Raw genomic sequence first — 14,621 nt, 5'->3', positions numbered from 1 at the left:
TTTGGTCGAGGCATTTGAAGCTGCACTGAAACTGCAATTTGGACCTTCAGGCATGATTTTTCTCCATATAAAGGACTCAAAAACCATAATTTCTTTGCGACTTAAGAAAGGATGGCATGAGGGTGAGTAATCATCACGCAATCTCTATTCTGGAAGTACACTAGTCCTTTAACTACAGTAACCCTGGATTTTTGGATGTATTTGTTGTAAACCCATGGTTAATTTTCATTAGAGAATTTAATAATAATATGCATGCTATCTAATATTTAAGTTAAACTTTTATTGAACCATTTTAATATTTGTAAAACAAAACGCTAATAAAAAGTACATTTCTAAGAACTCTTATGAATTTATAGTTATTAATAAATGCTAGAATATCCAGAAATAGCATATATATATATATATATATATATATATATATATATATATATATATATATATGTGTGTGTGTGTGTGTGTGTATGAATATGTGTATATGTATACATTTGACAGCCAATCAGAATTAACTTTTTATAGGAGATGCTGAACATATATATAAGCTTGTCAAGTGGTATTAAAATTCATAACCCACACATTTTTAAGCCTAAACATAATTTTACACTGAGAATTGCAAAACGTGGCTGCTTTTACCATTTCAACATTTCCGTCTGCGGATGGCAGATCCACGTGATGCTCAGTCAATGCAATCTGAGATAGTTAACCCTTTCTGTGGACTTAAAAATTCTATAAACCCTTGTTTTATTAGTTAAGGTCAGACTAACTTGTCTTTGACACACAGAAAGTTGTTGAAGCAGAGGAAACACTGAATACTAGCAGAGAACATGTGGAGATAATTAGCAGTGTACTGACAAACATCTGTTTGCTTTCCCAGCTGTTAACTTTAATTGATGAATAAAACAAACGAAAAACAATTTACCTTGTACATAACTTTTGTAAAATAGGCCGTAAGCACATTGAAGTATAATAATTACACACATTTCATCTCTTAATATACAGATATATTTATCTATGTAGAAATTCATGTGAATTCCTCTAAAGGTTTATGAAAAGTTCACGTATTTCGTGAGTGGGACATTTCTGCCATGCAAGAAAGAATATCTCGCTTTTGTAAACCATAATTATGAAATAAAATTTAAGTTTTGACAAAAACAATTCAGATAAACAGTGTCAAAAATATGAAAAAAGGAAACTATGACTAATTATGAGATTTAAAAAAAGGTAGTCAATTATGACAAAAATGATGTACAAATACAAATTTAGGACAGTCAGATTTATCAAATTAAAAAGTCAATTAAATTTGAAATACACAGAAACTAAATTATGAAAAGTTGAAATTATGAGATGGTCCATTGTGACAATTACAACTTTTATTTTTGTTTTGTGTACTTTGTAATCTCAATTTGGACTTTTAATCGCATACTTGCATCTCAACTTTGAGATATTGGGTCACAATTATGATTTAGTTAAGCGTGATTTTTTTTTTCTTATGTGGCAGAAATGAGCTTCCATACACGCAGACCCCCAGCAGGCTTGAGTTCAATGTAATGGCTTCCTATAATCTGGGATTCGAAAGAAAAACGTCCAAAGTGAGTCTCCTGAAATCAAAAAGATCCACACGTACGGCTTCCCAGCAGCTTCCTCAGTCAAATCTGGAAACTTCATGTCATGAGACAAACCTTAAACCACATCAGACAGACATTCAAACAAAGAGAAAGCATACATAAAACATCTACTGTCCTGAAACATTGATGCAGAAGAACTACATCAAACCATTGCCCTAGAATTACTGCAAAAATAACAGCAAGGTCGACTATAACCCTTGTAATCTATATGCATTCATTCTTAATATTACTAACTGAAGTGTAGCAACTCGTTTTTGTTTTCTGACATGTTTAACAAAAAGACGGATGCCGATGAGAGGCTTGTTGCTTTGGCTCTATCATTAGCAGCAACACTGCATCTATTTGGACTCGTGTCTCAGTATAATGGGTTTCATATTGAGCTGAGTAAGAGCAGGAGAATGCTCTCATTCAGACAGGTTTATCACACAGCTCCCGCCGCTAACGACCTGGGAAAAAGGAGGCAAAGTATGCAGGATCTAAGGAGTACACAATATTAGTGTACGGTTTCTTTTTCTTATCAAAGCATGATGCACATGAATTATGGCAGGTTCTGAGTGCATCTTCGTCCTAAACCACGACTGGAGGATTTTGCCCTCGATGCCATGTTATTAATCTCTGCGATGTGCAGGACTGGAAATATTCCAGGTTAAAGCGATAGTTCACCCAAAAATAAAAATGGTCACCTTTTACAAATCCAAACCTGTGAGACTTGCTTTCTTCTACAAAGAACAAAAGATATATTAAATGTTTTTACAGGTTTTTTGGGACATAATGACAGCTCAAGAAGTCCAAAACTACAATGGACTACTATTGACTTTCATTTTATGGACAAATAAGTCACATTTTATTATTATTACAGATTTTGCTATGAGATAAATATGATTTAAAAAAATATGATAATTTTTTTTTTTAGATAAATCAAAGTTGAAACCAAGATCTCAATCATAATTCTGACCAAAATTTCTAAATATAAACCCAAATTGAGATTATTAAATGCAGTTTGTCAGATTTATGAATTTTGACTTCATTTTGAGATGGTATCACAATCATAAAAGCAGTCATACATTTTGAAAAGTTGAGGCTTTTATCAGAATTATGAATTTTTTTAAGATCATAATTACAAATTAACTAATGATTACTTTTTAATTGCATCTCTTATCTCAAAAATGACCTTTTATCTCATAATTTAAACAATAAAATAAAACACTGACCCACACAGACTTTCATTTTATGAAAAAAAAAAAATTATTGAAATGTTATGTTCCACAGGTTTGCAACTAATTACCAATTTTGTGGTGAATTATTAATTGAAGCTACTGCATACCGTCTTTTATCAAAGTGCGTGCCACATTGACTTTACACTGCAAGTGCAATGCAATTATGGAGTTTATTAATTATTTATGATTATGCAATACAGAGGTTTCGGTAACTCGTATTTAACCTGGAATATTACTCGAATGCAAAAGGACGCGATTTGCATAGTGACTGAAACTCCTGGAATTTGCGATGATAAATGAATGATTAATGAAAGATTCGTCTACACCACCGTGTATTTGTTTGTTCTGTAACAACAGAAGAAAGAAAGTAGCCCAGAGTAGAAGAAATAGCGTGATACAAGACAAAACGTATAAGGAGCACGCCAGAGACTAATGAGGAACAGTTGTCAGTGAGGTAATGAGCTGTTTCTAACCGGCCTGGTGTGCGCCGAGACTCACACGGTGTTGTAATCAGGAGCAGAGAGTGTCTTTAGTAAAAGAAATGTTTCCATCCGAGCGTTTGTGAACATGTTACAGGCCTAATACAGATAACAGCTACAGAATGCATTCTTAAAGTGATGCTCGTGGTTAATTATAATCAAAATTGTAATGCCTCTGATAAAGGTTTAAGAATCAGTAAAAAGTCTAACTCCCAAGTTACTAGAAAAGCAAGATAAAGACTGGAATAGTACAGAATATAATCTCTGAAAATCCTAGCAATATTGACTGATTGAAGCCTGAGTGCTTACAGGACAATAAAAGAGGAAGAGGAACAGCCATTAAACTGATAGTGTGTCCATTCTTCCCTTTTGAGAAGGCAGCAATAGGGTTTCATCTACACGATGGTCTGTAATCTACAGGGCACGGAGGCTGATGAAGATGTGTGGCTTCACTGCGAGTTTAATGTGTCTCTGAGCACTGGCCTCCAGCGAACATCGGATGATATCAGCGTCTTTTTCCGGTTTTGAGATTGCATAGAAAAAGCACCGCGTTGTTGTGCTCCAAGAAAGACGTCGGTCGTAAGAAACAAAAAGCATGTGAAAGAGACCGAACGCCAGCGGAATATAAACTAAAATCTACTCTGGTTTCAAGGCACGGCTATTCTAAGATACTCTCAAGTGTGCAAAATGAAGCTCAAAGGTTCGCGTATCTTAAAAGTTGAGATCACTAAAGGTGTTTTGCGGGATAGACTCAAATCAGTGTGCTTCGCTACCAAATTCACGTTGGCACTCCGTTGCATTTGGTTTATTAGTTTCTCCTAGATTTTCCACAGCTGTGGGGCATTTCTAAAACAGCAGGATCAAGCCGCTTGTCCGTCTCGATTCTTTTTTGTGCAAAACGTTTCTCAGCTGCTGTGGTTTGGTCCTTTATGTCGCTCGGTCCACTCCGTCTTATTGGTTTGGTGCGGGTTGGTTCACGATGACCTGGATCACAAAGTCCTTCTGGATCTTGGTGTCCTGCAGGCGGGTTTTGTCTGTGAGGAGCTTTCCAGAGAAGAACCAGCGTTGATGTGCCAGCTCAATGTTCTCCTGAGCTTGCAGCTGCTTCTTCAGGAGGCCGATGCTGTCGGACATGCTGGCGTTCAGACGCAGGTCTTTCCCGCTGGAGAGCCGCACCTTCAGCTGGAACTCCTTCTTCTGCGTCGTCAGGGGCTCAGGGTTTTCTGACAGGTCTTCCTCACTTCTCTCTGTGATCAGGTTGAGAGGCGGAGCCAGGCAATAAACCGGAAGCTGGTAACGGTTGCCGAGTTCATCGTAACACTCGGTCAGGGATCCTGCAGTGATTGAACGTACAAACAATTGTGAGTGATGGGAAATAAAGTGCTATGGATATAACAATGTTTGGTCATTTCTTTGGTTCATGTCAGTGAAAACGTCTTCATTATGGTAAAAACAATAAAAAAGTAGGGTATTTAAAGGGATAAATCTTTGCATTCACAAATGTAAATACAAAAAACATTCAAATATTCGAAAAAGGGTCAAAGATATACTTCAGAGTGCTTAAAAAGCATTTTATCATCTGACCAATCGCAACGTGATTTTACATTTGCAATGTAAATATAAGCTGCCTTATTATATCGTCTGAAACGTGCTGCAATTATTCAAAACTATTCCAGAGCGTCTTTGTGCATGTAAAGATTGTGGTTTAACGTGGATATTGAGACGCGAGTGAACTAGAAAAGCCTTATTTACATAATATAAAACAAGTATTGCAACCCAAACGTTACATTGTGAATATGGAAACATTTGGATTCATAACAAATGAGATCCACTCATATACTTGGATTGGACTATATGTCAGCTTTAACCTTTATTTAAAGAGACGCTGACCGAATTGTTTTTTATTATATGTAATAATTGCACCACTATTTTAACAATATCCGACAAGTTATTCCACTGGACAACAGATGGACTCTCTTTTCTCTTTTCCCAAATACTCAGGTCTTACCTTCTGTGTTTTTTTGTATATAATTGATGGTAATTATTGGTCAATTCAACAAGAACAATTGAAAATCTTTAATTTCTTGGGTTTTGGTTTTTAATCTCTCTTCATATTCAGCTTGAACACATGGCAAAGCAAGTCAGGTTTAATTGTTTAGCACATTTCCCACATGCCGGTAATTCAGTTCTGGTTTAAATTAATTCAGGCTTTTGGGGTTTCAAATAAATATTGTTTATAATGAATGCAACTTTAATTTCTGTACTTCATAATTACACTTTTTTTTTAATTCTCGTTTGTTTGCATATTTATTTGAATGATTTTTGTGGAATAAGGGAGACTGATATACATATAGTGTTTGTAAATGCTTGCATTATTTCTGAATGTAATAATAAAATGTGACTTAAGCGCTGGTGCAACATTTTTTCCCTCAACAATACGATTTTGGGTTACATCGACGTCCTTATTACAATACAATTATTCAATTAAGTAGCTATTGTTTCTAATTAATGTCTATTTGTGTTTTTCATAATAATAATATAATATTCTTATTCTGTTTATTAATTTGAAGGATTTTTTGTGTAATGAGGGGAACTAAAATACATGCTTATGGTGTTTGTATATTTTTGCATTTAATTTGATATTTTACATAATTTCTGATCATGATAATTAAATATGACTTAAGCACTGATGCAACTGTTTCCTCTTCTCTCAACAATGCAATTTTGTGTTACACTTTGTTTTAAGGAGTCCGTATTACAGTGTAGTACTGAATAATGTTAATTAACAACACACACTCACTACGGGATCAGGATTAGAGTTTGCTATTGTTATGGTTAGTTGCATGCATGCATAATGTGCTGTTATTACAACAGTACGCACATGTAATGTAAAAAAGTGTTTTGACCCAATTTGTTGCTTATTGCACAATATAGCACCTCGTCTCTGCATTTGGTAAATGAAAAACAGCAGCATGAACATTTCTAATTTTCTGTTCCACAGTTGCAGGCAAAGCTGACTCTCACCGTGTGGTAATGTGATGTTGGCTCCGTCCACGATAGCCTGAGCCAGTTCATGATCGTTACACTCCAGAGCAACAGCGGCAGCTTTCAGGGCGTCCCAGATCTCCTTGCGCCCCTCGAACGCTGGAGCCGTGTCCCAAAACTCATCTCTCTTACTGCGGAGCTGGCCCTCCGTCATGGGGTAGTCGCTCTTCCACTTCAGCTTGTCTTTCTTCAGCGGCTCATTACGACCTGCAGACGCAGATGAGGTGTGAATGACCACTAATGAGCGAGAAGTGTAGACTATACAGCATTTCCTGGATTAACGGCTGTAGAAAGACTAGCTTTGAGGATCAAAGAATTGGACTATTCCACTGAATTACGACGAGGTTAGTTTCCAATCAAACGTACATGTGGTTCCACAGCAAAATGTGCATGTGTGACTCCACTAATGCAGATCTTTCCATTTGTATTTTCCATCAGTACTTTCACTAATGCCTCAACTGGGCAACAAACAGGAGATTAGGTGCGATGTGAAACCAATAAACAAGAATAGACGTTTAGTGCTGAGGAATGGTTATAGTTTAATGGGGTACTAGGAGGAGAACTCCAACATTCAATTAGAAAGAGCATAATTTGTCACCTTTGGCTACAGGAATATAATAAATAATAAGAAACAAACATTTACACACATACTATACCTTTTAAATATATTAATACTTACTTTCATTCAGCAAGGATGCATTAAAATGGTCAAAAGGCATTTATAAAGTCACAAAAGATTTATATTCAAAATAAAACCTGTTATTTTGAACTCTCAATTCATCAAAAATCCTGAAAATGCATGCTTTCCAAAATAAATAAATACATTTATAAATATATAAATATCTTAAGTGTAGTGATGCTGAAAATACAGCTGCACATCACAGAAATAAATTACACTTTAACAGAGATTCACACAGAAAACAGTTATTTCAAATTGTAATAATATTTCACAATATTGCTGTTTATAATGTATTTTTAATCAAAGGAATGCAGCCTTGGTAAGCAGAAGAAATTTGACATTAAGCTTCCATATAGTTATATATTATTAAACAATTAATTGTACCAGACTACACATACAATTTAGTGATAGATTTTGGAGTACAGAGTCAAATAAAAAGCAGAAGTATACTATACGCTCCCTCATATTCACATGACTGAATAAAGGTTGTGTATTTATGACTGTTTGTCTGCAAATACTGCCCTCTCCAATGACTGATCACTTCAGGCAAACAGCCTCCATCTATCAACAACCCTGAAGGCATCCGGTCAAACAGAGCTGCTGTTTTCAATCAACAATCATATGTTGAGCCCAACACACGACCCGTATTACTGGATAATGCTTCAGATCACAACACCGACTCAAATGAACAGTCCACATTAGCAACAACGGTCTACAATTATTATTGTTAAATAGTCATTCAATCCAATTCAAAGTGTCGACATTACAAAAAGAATCAAATTACAGTTCATTAAAAAAGCAGATCTACTGCTCTTCTGTTTTCATCCGATGTCAGTTCAGTTAAACTGTTTTTACACTCCAGTTACAAATAAGGTATATTTAAATACCTGATGGGGTTCAAATAAATGAGAAGCACTGTTAAAACAATAATACATCACAACATCAGACTTGTCTGGACAGGGTTAGATTTCTCAGAGGACCCCCACCAAAAAAAAGCCAACATGCTATTCCAAAGTAACATATAAAAACAACGTGTGCAACCAACAATTATCCACTTATAAGTGTTTTATATGTTTATATCAAAAGCAGTCATAATTTAGAAACAACTTTAATTTAAAAGATAATTACAAATACATTTACATTTAGTTTAATTCAAAAAATTATTTGAAAATGTAGAAATGGTAAATGTAATCTGAATTTTCTTTTATAATAATAACTCAGAACTTTACAAATAATCCCATTATAGCATTATAGTATATAAAAATTCATATTAAATCATTATTTAACAGCTGCAACACAATCAATTTTATTCAGAGCAATCTGGCGCAGGTGCTGATATTTATATGGCCATAAGATGAAATACCTGTATTGTAAATCAATGAGACCTTTATAACAGACTACTTGCATAATCACCATAAATTAGTTGTTACTTTATATCTCTTCCAATGCTATACTCCCGACAACCCCGAGGTGCGTTCACTTTTGCTTCTTCTGTCGTGGCAAATATCCTTGACAACAGTCGATTATGTCTCAGGTGAACAAACTGTTGATACAAATCAAATACGGATCATTACATTGGACTCATGCATAGGGCTGGGTATTGTTCAAAATCTTTCGATCCGGTGCCAATTTCGATACCTCCGTTTCGATACCGGTTCCTAACGATACTTTTTCCGATACCATATATTTTAAAATCCATTTCAACATCAGCACAAAACTTTTATTTTTCACCTTAATTAAAACAAATTCTGGTAACACTTCACACTCAGGATAACATTATTAATACAACTGGTTGTGCTTTTTGGATAGGGGTGCACCATTCAGGGGCGGACTGGGACCAAAAAGTTGCCCTGGACTTTCTGGCCCACAGCAGCCTACCACATCATAACACAAACACCCTGTTTTGATGTCATTAATTTAATATTTAAGTATACAGTTTGGGGATTTTAACCAATAGGGCAACTTTTTTTTGAAAAAAAAAAGAACAGCAGCTGTTCATTTAGCGACTCCTAGTGAGCGATACATGCTCATCAAGACACAAACATTCTTCTAGAACTCACACTTTGCATTCAGTTAGCAGATCCATATCAATCATGCATGAAATAGAAGTTTATAAACTCAAACGATAGCTTTATGTGCTTTACAGATGAACTTGAAGTCTTTATTCATTCAAGATGTTTAATAATAGATAATCTTTGGCTCGGTAATACAAGTTCATGATCCAATTAGTGAACCGATCTTTTGAGTCAATCTTTTAAAATAATCATTTATTTTGTTTAACGAAACCAGTGTTTCACAAACTTGATAGATCTGAGGTGCAGGGCTCGTAAAATCGCTATCCTGACGTCCCGGGGCTATTGTGTTTTCCAGTCCGATGTGCTATTGTGAATAGTGATGTAAAATTCCTATCTTGATTTGCGTTGTTCACTCGCTTGCAGGGGTGAAGCGGATCGTAGCCGATCGTTTGCATTTGTTTCTAAATATTGCTGATTCAAGCGTTTTAAACAATTTGCTCGTTCGGAGCTTGCGCTCACTCATTCTAAGCACGCGCTGCACCTGAGCTTTTTTGTATTGCTTGTAACTGACTTACAAGGTATGGAGAAATATTATGAAAACGATTACTATTAGAGCTACACAATTAATAAAATTTCTATAATCGCAATTACAATCATGGATGCCAAAATTACGTAATCGTTCAAAGTCCAGTTATGTTATTCTGCACGCTTAAGATGCTTTTTTTCTTTCTACATGTTATCTCAAGGGTTTTTCCCCATTATTTTTAGTTTTAGTATGACATTATAAAACCATTTAAAGTTAGACTTTTTTATAATTTAAGAGAAGAAACCAATCCGATGTACAGTTGACATTTGAGGCTTACAATTTCAAGGGAATAATCGACATTTATGATTATCGTCATAATCGTGCAGCCCAGTAATAACTATTGCACTTTATTTTTTTTTTGGCAGGGCAAGCTCCACAACACCAAACAGACATGTGATCCGTCTCTTTTGCCTCAAGCTGCCGTTTTGGCTTTCTCAAGCCAAAAATCAAAGCTTTAGCCTCTAGTTGGATATTCAAAGACTTGTTTAAATGACAAAAACACATATTTGCTGATAGCAAAAGTTAGCCTTTCTATTTTTAGTCCTATATTTTCCGATATATCGGGGTACATCGCTCAACTACGGTACAGTATAATGTTGACAAATCATATTTATTCAAAAAACTTCCAAAAAAACACCAAGAAACTGTAAGGCTACAGATACCGCGAATGCAAATATGTCCAATAAGTAATGTTTAGAAGATCTAGCAGCAATTTGACCAATCCACACGTATTAAACTTCCCATAACCCTTAGGGTGAACAACAGTAAAGGTGATGCCTGCCTAAGCAATCACCTCGGGCATGAAACCTGCTACAGAAATAAAAAGTTCACAGTGATGGTGAGATAGTACATGACTCAGTGCTTTCCCATCCTCACGCTGCTTCGACTGGTGCCAACTATTCAAATCTTGCACCCAAACACTTTATTTATAGTATAAAGGTGTGAAATCATCATACAGTGCTTTGGTCATATAAAAGAGACCACTGACAATGTGAAGAACTCTTAAAGTACAGCTCTAAACATTCCCAGAAGATTGTTTTGTTTATATTCTCCAGATTTCATTGGCTGTCACAATGTCACCCTTTGATACAGTCTGAACAATTCAAGACCAGTCTGCACATTTTAAAAATAACTAGAAAATCTTTCGCAACGTGCACGGCTAGATGGAAAGAGCATGTGATCTAGTCAAGGTCAAAGAGCTTATTCCACTTTATCGTTATGACTTATGCCACAACAACAAGAGGAAATGTGGGCGTGTAATGCAGAATGTGACTGTCAAAGTTCAGCACCTCAATCAAATCACATGTAAATGGCTCTCTTGTTATCGTAAGTGCAGAGTAAAGATGCTTTCTTCTCATGTAATTCTCTCGTTACGTTCACACACTCATCCCAAGCATGTTCCCGCTTCCTCCTGCAGCATCACAGAATAATGTGCAACTCTTCCTCAGAACTGGTTCATTTGTTGCGAAAGTGCTGTAAAAGGCATTTTTATGACATTGGGTTCTGTAACTGTTGAAGTGTTTTAAAATATGCAGTCGAACTGAATGCAATCTAAGCGAAAGACTGGGTACCACAAAATACCACAAAAGCCCTGTGTGCATGGGATTAGTATTACCTGCACTGAAATAAATGCATTTAAAAAAAAAGCAGTGACATTTACGGTAAAATACTGGAAGCTGTGGTTAAGAAATCACACTAAAAAAAAAAAATATGGTAGCAGCATTATAGGTTTTACAAACTTAACTTAAATTCACAAAAAATACCATATTTCATTAACTGATGCAATGGGAATAAACCAACATATTGAAGTATTAAAATCTGTTTTGAACCATTGTAATGCACTATATATTCAGTAAACATTCATCTAACAACATTAGATGCCAGATTAAACCCTAATGTACCCAACTGAAAAAATAAAAAAAATAAACATTATCTCAATAACAAAAAACATTAAATATGAAGTGTTATTCAGGGAATTCTGGGAGTGTCAATTCCCCTGAACATAGTATGGAAACGTACTGTTAACAGGTTGGTTTTTACTGTAGCATTTTTACAGTATTTTACTGTTAAAATTACATACATAACACATTTTTTAATGTGTTGACCTCCAGTCATTTGTAATAATTGTGGAGGCTGTCTGTGATTTTAATCCCGTGCGAATTGAATGTCTAATTTGTCAAGTAGAAATTCTCCTGAAAATGACCAATCATCTTCATGGGTCCTGTGATAATATAAGTCCGGAACGACTTCTTTGTTTCCTGTGCATGTTTTTATTTTGTTTGTATTTTCGCAAAGAATGGAGGCTGCGTTGGAGTGTTCTGATTGTATTTTGGGTGCTGGGTTTTAAAAACTGTAGCTAATTATTTTCATTATCGTTTATCTCTTTTGAGAATCTCCCAAAATTAGCAACGCTGCAGAAACATACTGGAAAGATGCATTGACTTCAGGCAACGCTCACGTAACAGACGGCCAACGTTTCAATGAAAATCTTCTCTCCTGTTCAAAGCAAGACAACACACAACATGCTGAAGCACAGATAACTCTACAATACAAGACATCTGTGGCCACAAGACTTTCACTGATAGAAGTCAAACACGTCACTGACAAAATGCAATGGTTTCCTTTAATGGAAACAACATTTTGGGGCTCTCTATCTAATTATGTTTCACTACAGCTTATGGTAAATGTAAAAACAACAGGCATGACGGTCACAAACATGCAGAGACATGCCCCGAGACGGACACGACTGCCAGCTCCAACATGCACACTGAAGAAAACAGACACCATACGAGTAGATAATGTGTCTAACAGCCCGTATTATCACATCGACAAACAGACCTACACACTGTGACAAACAAACACAGTAGTGCTAGAAAACAAATCTTACTCCACATTTAAACTATTCATATGATTTCTGGAGGGAAGTGAAACTTATACGAAGAGGAAAAGCAGAAGTATGATGTGTTGATCTTAATACATCTGATATGTGCACATTTTAAAACACAGCTACAATAAGTTATTGCATAAGAAAACAAACATTTCTTAGAAAAATGTACTAGTATACTTTGATACATGTATCAGTGTACTATATATGATAAGTTCACATATTTATATGCCTTGATGCTTAAACTACCTTTGTGTAGAATGGAAACATGTCTAAAAACATGGTCATTTTGACTAGGGTTGTATGAAAACTAACATCTCTTACTAAAAACATAGTGTGAAACCATTGCACTTTGAGATATATATATATATATATATGGTGGCAATATAATTATGGTAGCAAACCTATGGTAGTTTGACACACATATAAATACCACATGCATACCCTTTATAAGTTCACATACAATATCTTGCAACATGGTAATATCTTGGAATTTTTGTTTATGTTTTTTTTGTCTTTTGAATGCCACATCAGGTTAAGTAAATGCACCTGATGTTTGCATGTTTTCAAAGAAAGCCACACACAGAAGCAAACATGCAAAGGTTCCTCTCACCTCCACGTTTCCTCTGCGTCCTCGAGGCGCGTGCGTCTGACTCCGCGCGCTCGCGCCCCACGCATCCTCCCATGACTGTCAATCAAACGCAGGCCACATCTCAACACAGAATCTAGATTCACTCCTGCTTTGTTATCATTTGATTTCCCAACCGGAAACAGTATTGCGCTTTAAATTACTGCTGCGCTATGGGTGATACAGCAGCAGTACGCGCAATAAAGGGAAGTAACTAACTAACAACTAACTAGCTAACTTACAGTGGCTAGCTAAGAACACGAGCTTTATCCTGAAGTCATCAATCCGGTCTAAAAAGAAACAGAAACAACATCAGCGAGACTGGTATTTGGGATATGTAGACTATTTCGCGCTTACGTTACTTCGTAGTCTATTAAATCATTCCTGCGTCGTAAACCTACCTCAGCTCTTTATCTCTCGCTAGTCTACCTTTCCTTTCCCCCTTCTGGTGTTTCCAACTGCTTCACGTTACTGGCGCGCACCGCGCATGCGCACTCTGACCAGTGACCACGTGACTCCACCAGAGCCCCTCTTGTTGAGGGAGCCTTCAATCTCCGCTCAGAAAATGCAGCGGAATGTGGAAGTGGTGAAAATAATATGAAATGCAAACATTTAAACAGATCTTTTTAAAAATAACTAAAATCTCTTAAAACTATAGTCTATAAAAACTGATAAGTTGAATTATGTTTAAAGAAAAAAAAGAAAAAGTGTTCCGAGCAGATGAAAAATGTTCCTGTCTTACGCAACGATTTGCTGAATGTACAAATATAAAATAATAAAATAATATAACACTTCGATCATTTATGGAAGACAATGCAACATTAGTATCAGAAAAGCATTGCTATTTCAAGATCTGCTTGTCCTCACGAACGACACGGGTCCAGAGTTTGACGTCTCCACCACTTTATGTGTTTGAGTGACGTAAAACACTTTATACTCAAATGTCAAAAAAGTTACTCGAATCATTGAACAGCACTAATAAAGCCCATTCTTACAGATCATTAACTAAAGTTGGTTTAGAGTTTAGTTACCCTTTAAACATATTTAATAACAAAGACGTTCTCTTTCATTGTAATAATAAATATATTTATTTTTATAGCTATTATATTGTTATTTTGGGAGTCATTTTAAATAGGACAACATTTTTAATGAGCAAAATGGACATTTAAAAAAAGGACAACCTTATTTTTATTTATTTTTATATATGTATATATATTTTTTTATTTTAGCTACATTTTAAAATCACAAGTCAACCTCAAGATGTACTTGATTACGCAACATAAATAAATCAATAAAATTAATAAATTAAAAAATTATGAAAACTATATATATATATATATATATATATATATATATATATATATATATATATATATATATTTTTTTATATATATATATATATAGTTTTCATAATTTTTTAATTTATTAATTTTATTGATTTTTAAAAGAAAACAATATATATATAT

At 35.2% G+C, this 14,621-nt stretch overlaps 1 protein-coding gene across 2 annotated transcripts; it reads right to left on the bottom strand.

Moving 5' to 3' along the window:
* Window positions 1-824: 824 nt before the first annotated feature.
* ubtd1b (ubiquitin domain containing 1b) lies at window positions 825-13,656 on the bottom strand. 2 transcript variants are annotated; one of them, XM_026223232.1, is made up of 5 exons: window positions 13,557-13,656; window positions 13,398-13,445; window positions 13,141-13,215; window positions 6,343-6,570; window positions 825-4,652 (listed from the first exon to the last, which is right to left on the bottom strand). In XM_026223232.1, exons 3-5 carry the CDS (start codon window positions 13,211-13,213, stop codon window positions 4,270-4,272), a joined length of 684 nt encoding a protein of 227 aa, XP_026079017.1. In that variant the 5' UTR covers window positions 13,214-13,215; window positions 13,398-13,445; window positions 13,557-13,656; the 3' UTR covers window positions 825-4,269. The 2 variants fall into 2 exon arrangements, with proteins under 2 accessions (XP_026079017.1, XP_026079016.1); XM_026223231.1 differs by having other exon boundaries at window positions 13,141-13,445.
* Between the last annotated feature and the right edge of the window lie 965 nt (window positions 13,657-14,621).

The sequence above is a fragment of the Carassius auratus genome, chromosome 37, assembly GCF_003368295.1.
Source record: "Carassius auratus strain Wakin chromosome 37, ASM336829v1, whole genome shotgun sequence".
Lineage (NCBI taxonomy): Eukaryota > Metazoa > Chordata > Actinopteri > Cypriniformes > Cyprinidae > Carassius > Carassius auratus.
Note: the sequence above shows the minus strand (reverse complement) of the source record. Positions and strands in the feature narration are given on the sequence as shown.